At 44.2% G+C, this 14,919-nt stretch overlaps 2 protein-coding genes across 7 annotated transcripts in view; one reads left to right on the top strand and one right to left on the bottom strand.

The window, feature by feature from the left end:
* Window positions 1-11,736, top strand: part of tanc1b (tetratricopeptide repeat, ankyrin repeat and coiled-coil containing 1b) — an 81,440-nt gene extending 69,704 nt beyond the window's left edge. The window contains exons 16-27 of one of the 4 annotated variants that reach the window (XM_072397122.1): window positions 850-1,086; window positions 1,240-1,425; window positions 1,888-1,966; window positions 5,203-5,336; window positions 5,543-5,666; window positions 5,752-5,927; window positions 6,093-6,225; window positions 6,859-6,888; window positions 6,989-7,080; window positions 7,584-7,730; window positions 8,480-8,580; window positions 8,666-11,736. In XM_072397122.1, coding sequence (XP_072253223.1) covers window positions 850-1,086; window positions 1,240-1,425; window positions 1,888-1,966; window positions 5,203-5,336; window positions 5,543-5,666; window positions 5,752-5,927; window positions 6,093-6,225; window positions 6,859-6,888; window positions 6,989-7,080; window positions 7,584-7,730; window positions 8,480-8,580; window positions 8,666-10,253 — 3,027 coding nt within the window. In that variant the 3' untranslated portion in view covers window positions 10,254-11,736. Of the gene's footprint in view, window positions 1-849; window positions 1,087-1,239; window positions 1,426-1,887; window positions 1,967-5,202; window positions 5,337-5,542; window positions 5,667-5,751; window positions 5,928-6,092; window positions 6,226-6,858; window positions 6,902-6,988; window positions 7,081-7,583; window positions 7,731-8,479; window positions 8,585-8,665 lie in introns of those variants that run through there. The other 3 variants (XM_072397123.1, XR_011917960.1, XM_072397124.1) reach the window with 3 other exon arrangements.
* LOC140319478 (WD repeat, SAM and U-box domain-containing protein 1-like) overlaps window positions 1-14,919 on the bottom strand; it is a 50,241-nt gene that overhangs the window by 23,394 nt on the left and 11,928 nt on the right. The window contains exons 10-12 of one of the 3 annotated variants that reach the window (XM_072397125.1): window positions 12,431-12,565; window positions 12,174-12,325; window positions 10,849-10,950 (exon numbers count right to left, since the gene is read on the bottom strand). In XM_072397125.1, the coding sequence (XP_072253226.1) occupies window positions 12,174-12,325; window positions 12,431-12,565 (287 nt within the window). In that variant the 3' untranslated portion in view covers window positions 10,849-10,950. Of the gene's footprint in view, window positions 1-10,848; window positions 10,951-11,459; window positions 12,326-12,430; window positions 12,566-14,919 lie in introns of those variants that run through there. The other 2 variants (XM_072397126.1, XM_072397127.1) reach the window with 2 other exon arrangements.

Raw genomic sequence — 14,919 nt, 5'->3', positions numbered from 1 at the left:
AATGAATAATGCACATGGTTAGAAACAAATATTCAGAGTGGTAATTTGTTGCTTCTGGAGCGCAGTGCAGAGTGGGCTCTGTAAATACCAGTTGTCCTGTTCTATCACTGCTTCAGCTGATGTTGGTAGTGGAGCTCATTAAACTGCAAATATAGGACAACTGTCGGTGTGCTACCAGTGTTTTCAGGGCCGATAATGACCAGCCCTTCATGGAAAGACTGTTTCCTCTAAATGATGTGTTCTGGCCCGCAACAAAATTGTTCTCAGTCCCCCCCCCCCCCCATTAACATTATTGTTTCAGCGAGGCTCTGTCACCCGGTGTCTGCTTGCGAGTTATTGGGTAAACTTGTAAAATCACTCGGTGACATTTGCAGAATGACCTTGTTCTGTCCAGCGGGACCAACAGAGAGCCACTGTTAATTGATTCTACTGAGGGTCCACACACACACACACACACACACACACACACACACACAATTTCATCTCCTGTCGCCGAATACTCATTTAGCTGACGAGGTGATTATTATGGATTTCCTCGTCGTTGGAGAAAATGGCAGACTTGATAATTGCATTCAGTGGAATGTGTCCAATATATTTGGTGTCTGACCTTTGCTTGGAGAGTTGGAATTGGTGAGTGCTGATTGGACAGTATCTGCAAAAACCTTGAGTCATTGTCTTAAGAGGAGCATTGAGGGGTGGGATGATTCATTTCGACTTGAAATTCCAATATGGAAACATCCGTGTTCAAATTTATCTCCAATTCAAGGAAGCATTAAAAACGCACGTTGTTGTGCGATGTCTGCTGGCGTTGTTCTGACGGCAGCTTTTTGTGTGTGTTCCTGTGATCAGGTCAGCCGTCTGCTGATGTTGGGAGGGGCAAACGTGAATTACCGCACAGAGGTCCTGAACAACGCGCCGGTGCTTTGCGTGCAGTGCCACCTCGGTCACCAGGAAATCGCCGCGCTGCTGCTCGAGTTTGGCGCCAGCATAGACGTGGTGTCCGAAAACGGCTTGAGCCCCCTGTGCTTCTCAGCCGCTGCCGGACACCTGGAACTAGTCATGCTGCTCTGTAAGAAAGGGGCCAAGGTGAGGACTAAAACCATCTACTTTAGCCACATTGAACCTTAAGCAATGACTGACTGCTCTGATCTGTCTACTGCATGCAGCAGATCTACCTCAGATGTTAAGTTTATTTTCTGTTTCTACGAAGTAATTCCAGGAATCTTGTGTGTCTGCCAGGTGGATCATGTAGATAAGAGTGGCCAGTGTGCGCTGGTTCATGCCGCATTACGTGGACACACCGAGATAATCCAGTACCTGCTGGAGCTAGAATGGAGTGCTGAGGGACAGCAGCAGGACTGCTCTCTGAAGAACAAAGTTCTGCAGCAGGCTTTGATTGCAGCCTCGAGCATGGGACACACACAGGTCCGACTGACACACGTGCATAGAAACTAACTCCACACACACACACAGATCAAAGTCCATGCCGTAATGATTCTCAGTGTTGGACGACCTCGTGTGACTGATGTCAGGGTTTGGGGATCCATCACAGAGCTGTGCTGACCAGGTGTGCTTTATTTTGGCTTCCTCATTAGCTGGAATGGGATCCCGAGGCTTGGCTTAGAATAACAGAACTGGGCCAATGTAAGCTGTTAACCTGCTCAGTTATTAATCAGATTGGACTTGACTCTCATAACCTCATGGAGTGGTTCCGGGACCAGAGATCCTCTGTTCTGCTGTGATTCACTAACGATCATTCGCTCTGGGCTTTTTGTTGTTTTTAATCTGCTTCAAAATGAACATCTTGAGTGCTGCATCATCTCAAAGATTTATTTGATATCTTATACTTAAGTATTCTGCCATTAATCTAAATTTCTCTTTTGGCAGGTTGTGAGGAGCTTGCTGGCGTTGACAAATGAGCACGCTGTGCAGATTGATAGTCATGACACTCTGTGGGGAGAGACAGGTATGTTGTCATCAATCTCTTTGCATTACATGAGTCTTGTGTTATCACCTGCTGGTTTTGCATTCAGGGGCTGGCTGCAGTAATTGAGCGCCGCAGCGTTGGGCCTCGTCTCGTCTCTGTGCAGTACCGCTCTCTCTTTGATGCAGAGGTCGCATAACCCGAATAAGAACGTGTTCCTTTGTGCCTGCTCTAAATTCTTTTACTCTCTGGTAAACACATCACTTACTGTTGTCATGAGGGTTTCCACTTAGAGTTGGGTCAGCCACAGTATTCCCTCTGTGCTGTAAGTTGAAAGAGTTTGGACTTTACCATCACATTAGGATTTACTTAACCATATGTTTTCACCACGCAGCTGTTGTGTGTGTCGTGTACCTCGCTTTTGTTTAAAACTGACTGAAGAAATGGTGCAAAAAGGCAGATGGTGCCCAGTTTTTATTCCTGCATTTTGAAACACTGACTGCAGATGGAGTAACGGCGTGTTTTGGTCCTAAAAATACACCTCTGAGTCATGATATGAGTCTGAGGCGTATGCTGTGTCAGCACTTAAGTGGTCCTCATAAGATCAGTTTATTAATTCATGTTCAGAGTGAATTTCCTCTCGGAGAGTTCATCTCTCAAGAGATGCTCAAATAACAAAAGTTCAGATGACATACGGTTATAATCGCACTAAAATAGATTTAAAAAAAGGAGAGTTGTACAATAGTCTCTTTATGTCTTTCTCAGTTCTCAGCCAGCAGGATTTTAGCAGTAACAGTTCGATGCTTCAGGAATGTAGGTCAGCCCATCAGTGGAGAGGCTGCCCACAGTGCTCAACTGTGCTTGTGTCCTGTTAAACATCAGACCTCAGACAAAGACTGCTCACTCTGAATTATTCTGTCAGAAAAGTTAGTAAGTGGACTTTATTCTGGAGGGCGAGTTAAGTTGAGATATCTTGAGTTTGTTGAAGCAGAGATGAGGCAAACTCTTGTTTTCCACTCCAGAAAGGTAACGAACTGTAAAGATAATCTGCTCACTGACTGATTTTTCCTCAACAAACACCCTCGTTTCCTCGTTGATACAGACGGTATCAAAAGATTTAGTAAAACTAGGTGTCTGCAGAAGGTCAGATATTTCGATTTGGACGAGCACCCGGTGCCGTTTTGTAATGATTTGCAGCAGAAAACTTACTTGGTCAGACCCTGAAATATTTAATTTCACAAGTCTGCTACAGGAGGTGCTACAGTCACATTGACAGACTCGGGTGGGTCTTCATGTGGCATCTTATCTGATTTTCTGAGGAATCCCACTGATCACGTTGTAGGATAAGTAGCTAACAGCTCTGCCTGGACTTTTTTCCTTACCAGCCAAGTGACTGGAGAAAAAACCTCAGCTGCACCTTCTCCTCTCAGCCACACAGCGGACGGAGATGGTGGTAACAGACTGTGTCTTCACTTTCAGTCAAATATCTCTGAAATTAAATTGGAGCTCTTTTTACCACCAACAGCTCATTGAGCTGAAATGTGACCCACGTTTAATCGGTTCATAATAATGCATCAATCAATCTAGACTAGAAGTTGTTTCAGAGAGAGAACTGTGAAAACACCTGTATTTGCGGGTCGTTGCCATGAGGCCGTCCTGCTACAACCAGAAGGATTCTGTGCAGATAAATGATTTACCATTACCATTACCATTTTACATTTATATATTTACATACATATATATATATGTATATATATATATATATATATGTGTGTGTATATGTATGTATATGTATATATATATATATGTATATATCCCTAAGCTATGATAGCTTCATCAACCATAATATAATAAACAAGGATAAAGTAAAATGTTGACCTTCAGCTCGAGGTCATGACCTCTTCGTCAGAGGAGTTCCTTCTCTGCAGAGCAGGAATGCTGAGCCCGTTTTGCTAAGATCGCTCTGCTCTGAGTATTTACATGGATATAAAAAACGTGGCTCACATTTTTGAGAAGTGAGCTGTGAACACGCAGCCATCTCAGTCTTCTAGCTGTTCTGTTTTTATCTTCGTCGTAAACGAGCACCAGAGCTGCTCGTCCTTGGAGCAATTTCTAAGTTTAGCAGCCTGGAGTCATTGTTCCGCTGAGCGAACTGTATGAGGATATCCAGCTTTGGAGCAGATTGAGGGTGGGGTTGTTTTTTTTGGCTCCGATGACTGTTCATCCAGATCGATGATGTCAGTTAGATGTGGAGGCTCAGCAGCACGTTAAGGCTCTGAGGTGAACGTGAGAGCAGAGCTGCCCTGATTCTTGCAGAGGATCTCTGTTCGGAGAACCAGCGCTCATTTAAGACCAGTCCTACAGCTGACTGACTGTAAGCATCCAACATTTTAACAATCTACACGGTAATGCTGTTTTTTCCCTTAAAATTAATTGGACAGTTAATTCCAGTTAAAGATACAAACAGGAACGTTTGTTTAATAGAGATGTGTGACTTTGTTGGCTAATGTTTGTCTGCTGATGCATGAAATGACTGAATACTCATCTCTCTGCAGAAAACCTGAGCAACTTGAAGCAGGAATTTAATGAGTTTAATAAGCATAAACATAATTATCTGTTTAGAAAGTCATTTGTAACGAACATTAGCTCGCATTTCTCTGCTCATCTTTAGTTTGCAAAGACCTGAAGATGCTATTTAAATCCAAACCTTCGTTTTCCACTTGATTACTAAGACACAAGATCAGTAGTCTGTCAACTGATATTAAAATCTCCCTCTGCTAAAGTCGAGTTTTTAACCTTGTTATCATGTGCATCAGAGCTTTTTATGTTAGGAAAAATCCATCATGAGCTAAATCAGACATAAATACTATGACTGGGGATTTCTACTTTGAATCTTTGCAGCACAGCTTAAGAAATGTGAAGTCGGACAGACCTCATGTTCCACATCGGAGGAATCTGTCCTGACTACTTGCTGGGTGGTGCGCTCCAGCTCATTTTCATACGGTGTGAGAAACCGAAAAAACCCAAAGTTAATTCAAGCTACGAGGAGAAGCTAACTGTGGCTGTGCAAGCAGCACCCAACTAAACAAGTGACCCAACTAACGCTTCCCTCCAGACACGCCACCAGCACTTTGTCCTCTTAACCTTAATGTTGTTTACTTACCGCTGTTCACTTATTTTAATAGAGGAGCTGGTTCTGATAAAAAACATTATTAAGGAGTCGAGCCTAAAAAAGTCACATATCACATATTGAGATTTGTATCCTCTCTGCACCTCAGCGCTGACGGCTGCGGCTGGCCGAGGGAAGATGGAGGTATGCAGCTACCTGCTGGAGCAGGACGCGGTGGTGCAGCAGGTCAACCGACGGGGTGTGTCTCCTCTGTTCTGCGCTGTCAGACAGGGACACTGGCAGGTGAGACTTGATTATCTCTCTTGTTTAGGAAAAATAATCCATTTGGAACCAAACCAAAACGGCTACTTCCTGGTCCTGGTCAGACACTCTGGTATTTCATTGGACTGTGATAATAGCACCGTGGCCTTATTGTTCCTGGACAAAGAGTCATAGTTGCTGCTTAATTATCTGTTAAATACCCGTTCTATCTTTTGTCTGTTTGACAGATCGCTGAGCTGCTGCTGCAACATGGTGCTGACATTAACATCAGTGACAAGCAGGGCAGAACCCTTCTGATGGTGGCCGCCTGCGAGGGTCACCTGAGTACGGTTGAGTTTCTGCTGTCTAAAGGTGAGCACCAGTTGGTCTCTTGCACCACGAACAGCAGATGCATTAAATTAACCGTCAATATTGTGTTGCTTGTGTTTGTCTTAAGGTGCTTCTTTAACTTCGATGGACAAGGAGGGATTGATGCCTCTGAGCTGGGCATGTTTAAAAGGACATAAGAACGTGGTGCAGTTTTTGGTGGAGAAAGGTGCGGTCATCGACCACACAGACAAAAACGGACGAACTCCGCTGGACCTCGCTGCCTTCTACGGAGATGCAGAGATCGTAAGGGGAACGGTTATTTACTACACACTGAACAAACCACAACCTTCATTCAGTCTCAGTTAACAGCCTGCTGACTTGATTGAACACATGATGTCATGTGTTAACGCAGATCTCGACTGTGGCCACATTGTTTGTGTGCGGTTAAATGCCTGCGCTCTTCTGTAGGTCCAGTATTTGGTGGAAAGGGGAGCAGTGATCGAGCATGTGGACCATAGTGGGATGAGGCCCCTGGACCGGGCCATAGGTTGCAGAAACACGTCGGTGGTGGTGACTTTGTTAAAGAAAGGAGCAAAGCTTGGTAAGAGCACCTCTTCTTCAAAAATGCTCCTTATGTTTACGTTTTAGAATGGAATCAAACTGAAAGAATTTTGTATATATATATGTACTAAATATGTAGTTTTCTGGGGCCTACGGCGCCTTTTTACGTATTAATAAACATCAGAAGACAGTCGAGCTTGTTTGTCTTGCTCAGTATCTCGTGGTTCCAAGAATAATCTCTGACAAATTTTGTGGAATGTTGTGGGAAAACTGTTTCCATCCCAGCTCCGCTCTCACTCTTTCTTCAGCTTGTGTGTGTGTGCGTGCATGTGTGTGTGTGTGTGTGTGCGTGTGTGTGCACGCTCACTTTTAGTGGTATCTCAGGTCCATTTCTCCCTCATGTGCTGCTTGACTAATTTCAAGAATGTGACTTATCACCCAAGTGACATTTGTAAAGCTATCAGGGTCTGCAGCTTATCGGCCGTGCACTCTGCTGTCTCTGCACACATTCACTGCTGAACATACGAGACCATTTCAAGCTGAGTGACATGTCGTTGCTTATGGGCACACGGTTTCCTTTCACTACAAATGACGACTCTCACTGTTGCATGACCTCTCTTCTCTTCACTTTCTCCCCCACTAACTCTTTCTGAACTGCCCTCAATAAACGAAGGCTACAGAACGTCTCCTTACGATCGATCAGGTACAATCTTTAGGTAACTTTACTTTGTACCAGTTTCATGAGAGTACGGTGAGTGTCTGTTGGCACCGAGAGCAACAGAATAACATGTCTCTGTCTGTAGGGAACGCTGCCTGGGCCATGGCTACTTCCAAGCCTGATATCCTCATCATCCTTCTTCAGAAGCTGATGGAGGAGGGAAACTTACTTTACAAGGTAAATGGCTGCCTGTCAACTCCTAAGGTTCCCTGTATTAATGAAATGTTCCACACTGCCAATTTTCCGCTGAAGTGACAGACAGGCTATGTAACATTAATGGAGCTATCAGGTTATATTGTGTTTTTACTCTGAAAAGAAACGGAATATAATTTAGTTCAACACAAAATAGTAATGATCACCTTTTTTGTAGCGTAGTTAAATATAGAAAATGAATAGCAGTGCACGTTCCATGTCACCCACCAGAGGTGTTGTGTTAAATGTGTGACATTTAACAGATTGAGTTTTGTAGCATAAAGGACAAACCTTTCAGATGCTACATGTTGGTGTGTGTGTGTGATGTGTTTGAGCTTGCCTTTGTGTTGCATGTGTGATTGATGAGAGGGAAGAACCTGGGCCAAAAAACAGATACTGTGGGGAGTATCTGGTGGAGAAACCCCCTCCTCTCACTGACATTTTCCGTCTTCTTCCTCATTCACGTTTGCCCTCTGTGTGTCCTTCAGAAAGGGAAAATGAAGGAGGCAGCCCAGAGGTACCAGTACGCCCTGAGGAAGTTTCCCCGAGAAGGCTTTGGTGATGACCTGAAGGCATTCAAAGACCTGAGGGTCTCTCTGTACCTCAATCTCTCCCGCTGTCGCAGAAAAACCAATGTAAGTCTCTCAGGAGACCCCCTCCACTCTTTCTGTGTACTTTTAACATGGGGACTTCAGTAACTTTAAGGCACTTCTCTCACCAGATGTAATGGGTTTAACAATTTAGTTACAGACATTTCTCTTGAAAGTATCCCTAATTCGTCATGTGAAATGATTTGTGCATGAGGGGAAGCTTTTTTAGTCCTATGAAGGAGTGCTGTGGAGAAAGCTTTCGATGTGCTGGACTATAATCTTCTGTTCAGGAACCAAGAATGTGAAGATTATTTTAGCTAGATTGAGAATTTTAAAAAGGACCTCAAAACAAACATCAGGAGAAGCGCTGTGGTCTTTGTATTGCTGCATTTTTCTGGGTAATTGTTTCTGCAGAGACACGTTGTTTATGTAGGTCTTAGTCCAGCAGGAAGGCTTTTGTAGTGCAGCACATGTTTATGCAATTTAATGCTGCAGCAGACGCTGGGAGCAGAACAGGCAGCACGGGTTGTCTCCTGAGTCTTCCTACAGTACCTTCATTTTGGGCGCAAGTCAGATATCTATTCCCTTAAAATGACAAGTATTAAGTGTTGAAGAGGTGTAACATGGGTCAAATCCAGCCATGACCTTGTGTTGGAAAATATTAGATCTGTGATACAGAGCAGACGATGTTCATTTGACTGGTACTGTGACTAAAACTAAGCCGTGTTTGTACAGTCATCCCCACACCATGACGAGACGTGACTGTTATTTACCGTTATTTTATTTTTTTGTAGGATTTTGGGATGGCTGAAGAGTTTGCAACAAAAGCACTGGAGCTGAAACCCAAATCCTATGAGGCTTACTATGCCCGCGCCAGAGCTAAACGGAGCAGCAGGTAAAGTATGCAGCAGCTCCACACCAGCATTGAATATCCGCTCCTGTGTTCTGCATCTGCTAACAATGCACGTCTCCATTCACAGACAGTTTACAGCAGCCCTGGCTGACCTGCACGAAGCAGCCAAGCTGTGCCCCAACAACCGAGAGATCCGTCGTTTGCTAGCTCGAGTCGAGGAGGAGTGTAAACAGATGCAGAGAACTCAGACCAAAGGAAGCCTCGCTGGGGCAGCAGCTGCTTCCAGCCAGGCATCGGGTGGCCACGAATCTGACCACGAGCAAGACGAAAGCCAAGAGGACCCCTCAGAGCACAGCCTGGCAAGGAGCGTGGAAGGCCAAAGAGACATTCTTGAGGAGGAAGAAGAGGAGGAGGAGGAGGAGGAGGTGGTGACCTTTAAGCATGACAGGACAGGTGAAGCTTGGTCCCAGAACAGTTACTCCTTCAACAGAGTCTTACCTGCTGACTCTGCAACTGTCAGCAACTGCTTGGGACATCAGAATCAGAGTCTGACCCCCAACTCACCACCAGGCCCCAACAGACTCCCTCCCCACAGGTACCCTCGAGAGCACCGGGAGGCGCTGGCCCAACAGGCTCTGGTCCTGCAACCCACTAAGCAGGCCCAGATAGTCAAGACCAATCAGCACATGAGTTCCATGCAAGCCGTGGGAGGTGCTGTCGGGGGCCGCTCTGCAGGGTCCAAGTCTCAGTACGCACCCTCAAGCCCTTTACCCAGTCGACACATGTCCAGCAAACTAAAGCCCGGCCCGGGCATCGACATCAGCCCCCTGCCTCCCCCAGCTGATGAGCCCGTCTACGGGAACCGCATGTTGCTGGCAGCTGCGTCCACAGCCATGGGTCAGAGCTGCGAAGGTGAAGTTCTGCTCTTCTCTCAGGCCTCCAAAGGTCTGGGGCAGGACAGGCTGTCTGCCCACTCAGCTTCCTCTCTGGATGGATTGGCCTGCTCTGCTCCTGGACACCAGGGGAACCATGCTGACCCAGGAAAAGAGGGGACGTGTGGTGCAGCAGGATCTCAGGGAGGAGGCATCAGCAGCATGCGTGTGTCCAGTTCCACCAGCAGCCTGGCGTCCAGCAGCAGCCTGTCTGACAGCGGCAGGCTTGGACCCGATGTCCGCACCAAGATCTCTGACAAAACCAAGCACAGCCAGCAGCCCGGCCCTGCAGCGGAGTACAAACCCAGACCTTTCATGGGCATAATTGACAAAACGGCACGCTTTCAACAACAACAGCAGCAACAGCAGCAACAGCATCACAGCTTGCAGAGTCATCCGAGCCTTCAGTCTGCCAGTCGCAGCTGGATGAGTCACTCCTCTGACGGCTTGGTGTGCCACAACATGTCATCAAAGGGCCTGCAGCCGGTCGACTGCGAGCCGTCCTACGGCAAAACAATGAGCGCGTACCAGGAGCAGCACAAACCTCCTGCGTCTCAAGGTGGCATTGCAATGAGTAGCTTACAAAATGGCATGCATGCCAAGGAGTTTGCTGAGAAGTTCTGCCAAGCGGCCAACTGTTACAAAGAGTCCAAGCCAGCACTGGTCCTGCCACATACTTTTGTGGACAGTAAGCCCAAGCAGCCTGGCCTCGTCAGAGATAATCCCGCCATTCACGTAGCTTCAATGAAACCAAAGCGATCATTTATAGAGTCGAATGTGTAGAGATGTTTGTTTTTATGTCCCTTGCAGTCCACAACGCACAGACTGACGAGCAAAAATTTAACCTGAGAGGGACTTTTTATTTTTAAACCAGCTCCTGTAAGAAGTACAGTTTGCAAGATGTTTGTGATTACAGACACAAGGCAAGCGGCGTGCTGAAAGTCCTAAATTTTATTCCTCACAATCTGCCGCTTGCGGCTGTCAGCTTCTGTTACATGACAACATGTCTGCCGTCATTCAGCCAAGCTGGAGACATTGCACTGAAGGAAGAATCTGGACATGTGCCGTACAATCCTGATCAACACAACGGTGACAGCGAGCACTTTACACACAGTCAGCCCATGCAAGTGCTTAAACAACACATACAATGACAGCATATTGTTAGAGAACGTTTCTGAATGGAGGTTTGAAATGTGTGCATCACATCTGTGGTGCTCAGAGTGGAGAAGTATAGTTGTTCCAGAAAGTACTCGGATCCCTTAACTGCTTGCAAAATTTGTGTCGTTTATTCAATTAAATTTTTGGTCTTTTCTGCTTTTACTCTTGAGATTTAATGATCGACTCGAGGATAAACTCTCCCACTCCTTTCACATTAAGCTTTGTGATGAAGTTGGTAGATTTTATTATTTTTTTCCATCCGATGAAGTCTGACGGGACCCGCCACAAAGAATGAGATGAAAAAATCCAGGTGTGCAAACCCCTGTTGAGATGTTTTCAAGAAAGGGGAGTCAGTGCGTTTTCAGTTGAGTATAGTCTAATTGCAAAAAAGCATCCGTTATCCATTTCAAATTGAATCGAGAACAAAACATAATGTGGCAAAAGTAAAGGGGTCCGAGTACGTTGTGAAGCAACCATAAGGAAGAGTCTATGGGACGGGCATTCCTGTGTTTTACGAAGGATGTTATAGATCCTCATGTTGTGTATATTATATAATTGTATACTGTTCCTTCCTTTCATTGAAGGTCTGTGTTAAGTGTATTGACAGGTTCAGACTTGTGTATTTTCAGTTTTAGGCACAATGTTGTTGAAATGGTGTTAAACGTTTGTTAAATATATTTGTACATGATTTAAAAAAAAAAAAATCATTAACACTGAATTCCTTTGTGTATCTGCTTGTTGTTGCCGTCTAGTTTAATTTATTTACAGCGCCAATGGCTTGGTTAATTGTAAAAGCAATATATTTTATATAGTTATTTTTGCACAGCTAAGACATTTTATGATTCTCAACCATGTTGAGATTCCAGTGCATGCTACAATTGCAGTTTATATTACAGAGTAAAAAATATCTATAAAAAAATGGTTGGGGTGGGGGGGGGCACAGTGCCATCAGCGCCATCAGCTTGATTTTATGATGTACGTTAAATGCAATTGTTGCCATGTTTTCAGTATTGTGAGCTTTACTAGCTGTGATCACATACTGTAATAGAACATTTCTGCCATAGCCACCATGGGAGAGCGAAATAAAGACCCACTGAGGAAAAACTAACTTGTTGTTTAATGTCCTCCTGGCTGTGTTGTTTTATCTCCACTGCAAGTAATACAGCGGATCAATAAAATGAGACCAAGTTCAGCTAAACAGTGGTCGCAGTCCTCATCTCCACGTTACTTTTCTCTGTCCAATTTTACTTTAAATGAGCGAATAAACAAGTGTATTTAAGAGTCGAAGTCAACAAACCGACCAAATGAGGTCATCAAAGCAGACCAGTGTATAGAGTTTAACTGGTATTTACTTCATAAAGTACGATTTGAATTGTACTTTTCAGTATTTCTTTAATTTGAAATGACTAAGCTGACAAAAATAGTAATTCACTAGATAAATGACTCATCTCAGATTCTGATTATTTTTGAGGCAACTAAAAATATAACACCACGTGTTATCTGATGGGCAGCTACAGTTCAATGAAAACAAAGGGAGCTGCTTGCCTATTGGCTCGACTTCCATCGTGTTATTGCCATCTTGAGGGACCTGTTGGGGGTGAGGAGTGTTGTTTGGAGGAGCAGGTTCGTCATGGGGCTGGTTTTGTTCTTGCCTCTGATCCAGCTCTCTATGGCTTCTCGCTCATATGAATATCCATCTGTGGAGCAGACCCACACTGAGACAATTCAGGTAGAAACTATGGTGGTGAAGCTGTGACAGAATCAAATGATCAGATGTTTTATATTAAAATCTATTAACTAACCTGCAGCAATGACCGGGTCCTTCATCAGCTCTCTGGTAACTGGACACAGAAACTCATCTGGGGCTTCGGCGCCGCTCTGTGCTGCCTTCAGGGCCTCGATTTTCCTCAGAAGACGACCGCGGAGGCCGACGGAATCTAAAACATCCCAGTTCAGTGTTTTAGTCAGAATAATAATAATTAGAATTTTTAATCACTGAAGATGAGCTCACTGCTGACCTGTTTTTCTTATGGCACGCCAGTGTTTTCTGTTTAACCGACTCAGTGAGGACAGGCGCTGTACGAACCTATCCTCTGGTTTTCTCAGATAAAAGAAAAGCTGGAATAAATCTCCATCAACCTGTTCTGAGTCACAGAGAACCAAAGCACCTTTGCTGTGTGATGGCTTTACAGCTCTGGCAAGTTAAGGGTCTCCTTTTATTCTGGCTGAAAATAAAACTCCCAACAGGTCCAATGAAGGAAAATAACTCTGCACACAGCTGCATGTCTCTGCCTGCTGACAGTACCCTTTGAATTTGTCATCAGCTGCAAATTTCCCCACCAACGAAGAGGGAGGGGCGACCTTTATGGCTGAATGTGATTACTTACTCTGTGGGTAATGGCAGCACCACATTGGCACAGCTGCAGAGATATTTTCTTGCCTACATTCTGAAGTCCAGAGATTTTTTTTTTTAGAATATAGAAGCTGTATTGCTCATACATAACCACCACCACCACAAGAATTTTTTTTACATCTGCATTTCAAAGTGTAATGCTGAAAGATGGGCAGTTAGACGCGTTCCTGGCTGCACATATTGGATGTTCACTGTTAATCTTTCGGAGTTCATTATCATCGTTATTGCTTTCGGATACATTTATTTTTTTGTTCCTAAAATTGTCTCCGTATGTTTCAGTTTTCACATAATGCTTCGTTTATCTATTCAAATGCAGGCTAATTAAGACAAAATCATTTCTTCAACTCAAAACTAAACAAATGCTTTTCCTGAAAATGGTTCAATCAGAGGCAATCAGTTCTGCACACGGACAAGTTGTAAACCCGTGAGGAGAAATAATGTGGCTTCACTCATACCGTCTTTCTCTCTTCAGGCAGGCGCACAGATCAATGATGCTTAGGTGGGAGGAAAGAGAGAAACATGCTAAAAACCCTTCAGGTTGTCTTGCAGGGGGTTGATTTTGAGGTGTGCCAAGAATTATTATGCTTTAGCAGAAGTTCTCCTCATTTCATCCTCAGCCTTGTTTACAGAGTGTTATGTTTGCTTGTGTTTAACTGAGTCCCCCCCCTTCCCTCTTCCTGTGGACTTTTCCCTTTCCCACTGGCTGCAACACAATCCCAAAGCCTTATTAATCCGATTGCCCAACAGTCAGGTGTTCTTTTCATGATTTTCTGATCATCCTTCTCTTTTCTGCAACTACACCTTTATTACCTAAAACATTTAATTTAAACTCCATCAGTCTTGTCAGGGAGGGGACTGTTTCCTTCAACAAACTGCATTGAATATTATGAATTGTCTTCATTTTGCACTTATTCATAGAACAGTAATTAGAGACTGAGGGACAAGAGCGAGTGCACATCAGAAAGACTGTGGCTACCTGTTACCATGAACCAGTTCTCCATCAACAGCTGAGGCAACGGATGCATTCGACTATAGGGCGCCTAAGATCTTAAAGACAACAAACAAGACCTGCTGGAAAAATGGCAGTATTCAATCATGAGGTTCTTTGTTGATGAAACCACATAAGGACACATAAAATCCTCTGATTCAGCTAATAAACAGCTGTTGGAATGATAAGTTGAACTTTGACGGGAGTAGAGCCTCATTTAAGATTTCCATGCACTGCTCCATCTTTCATCAGATGCAAAATACTGTCCACTTTACATTTAGATTGATAATTTGAAGCAATGCTATGATAAAAATGCCAAATGAGGCTGTCTCCATGGAGATACACTGAATGATATCAGAATTTTCTCTCTTTCTCCTTTACTGAAACGTTTATGAATATTTCATCAATTGTGTTGAAATCGTATTTGCTCTGGTTGTGTGTGTGTGTGTGTGTCTATGCACACTTACACAAATTGCATGCATACCAAATTACAGTTGTAGGTTGTTTGACAGGAAAAAAAAAAGAAAAAGGTGGCAATCTGTCCATTTCCTGTCCAGTCTGTGGCAATGAGAGATGTCCTCCATCCTAAACATGTGGAGAAGACAAAAGGCTGGCTCTGCATTACTGAGCAGCATGTAGCGTTGGCTGTGCTGCCCGCTGCTGTCCAACTGAAGCAAACAACTGCAGCCAAAAGGGCGTTTTTGCTGTGATTATGGGTGGCTTTGTGAGTAGGTTACATGATTACAGTCAGTAATCATAATTAGGCTGGAGACAGCTGTTGTGGTGTCATCTTGAAATTATACAACCCCAAAAATCTGAAAAGACTTGGGATAGAAAATGCCAATTGAAAAAATAAAAAAAAATAGAAAAACAAATAACACACTGATTGC

The sequence above is a fragment of the Leuresthes tenuis genome, unplaced genomic scaffold, assembly GCF_036924035.1.
Source record: "Leuresthes tenuis unplaced genomic scaffold, fLeuTen1.0.hap1 SCAF_12, whole genome shotgun sequence".
Lineage (NCBI taxonomy): Eukaryota > Metazoa > Chordata > Actinopteri > Atheriniformes > Atherinopsidae > Leuresthes > Leuresthes tenuis.
Note: the sequence above shows the minus strand (reverse complement) of the source record. Positions and strands in the feature narration are given on the sequence as shown.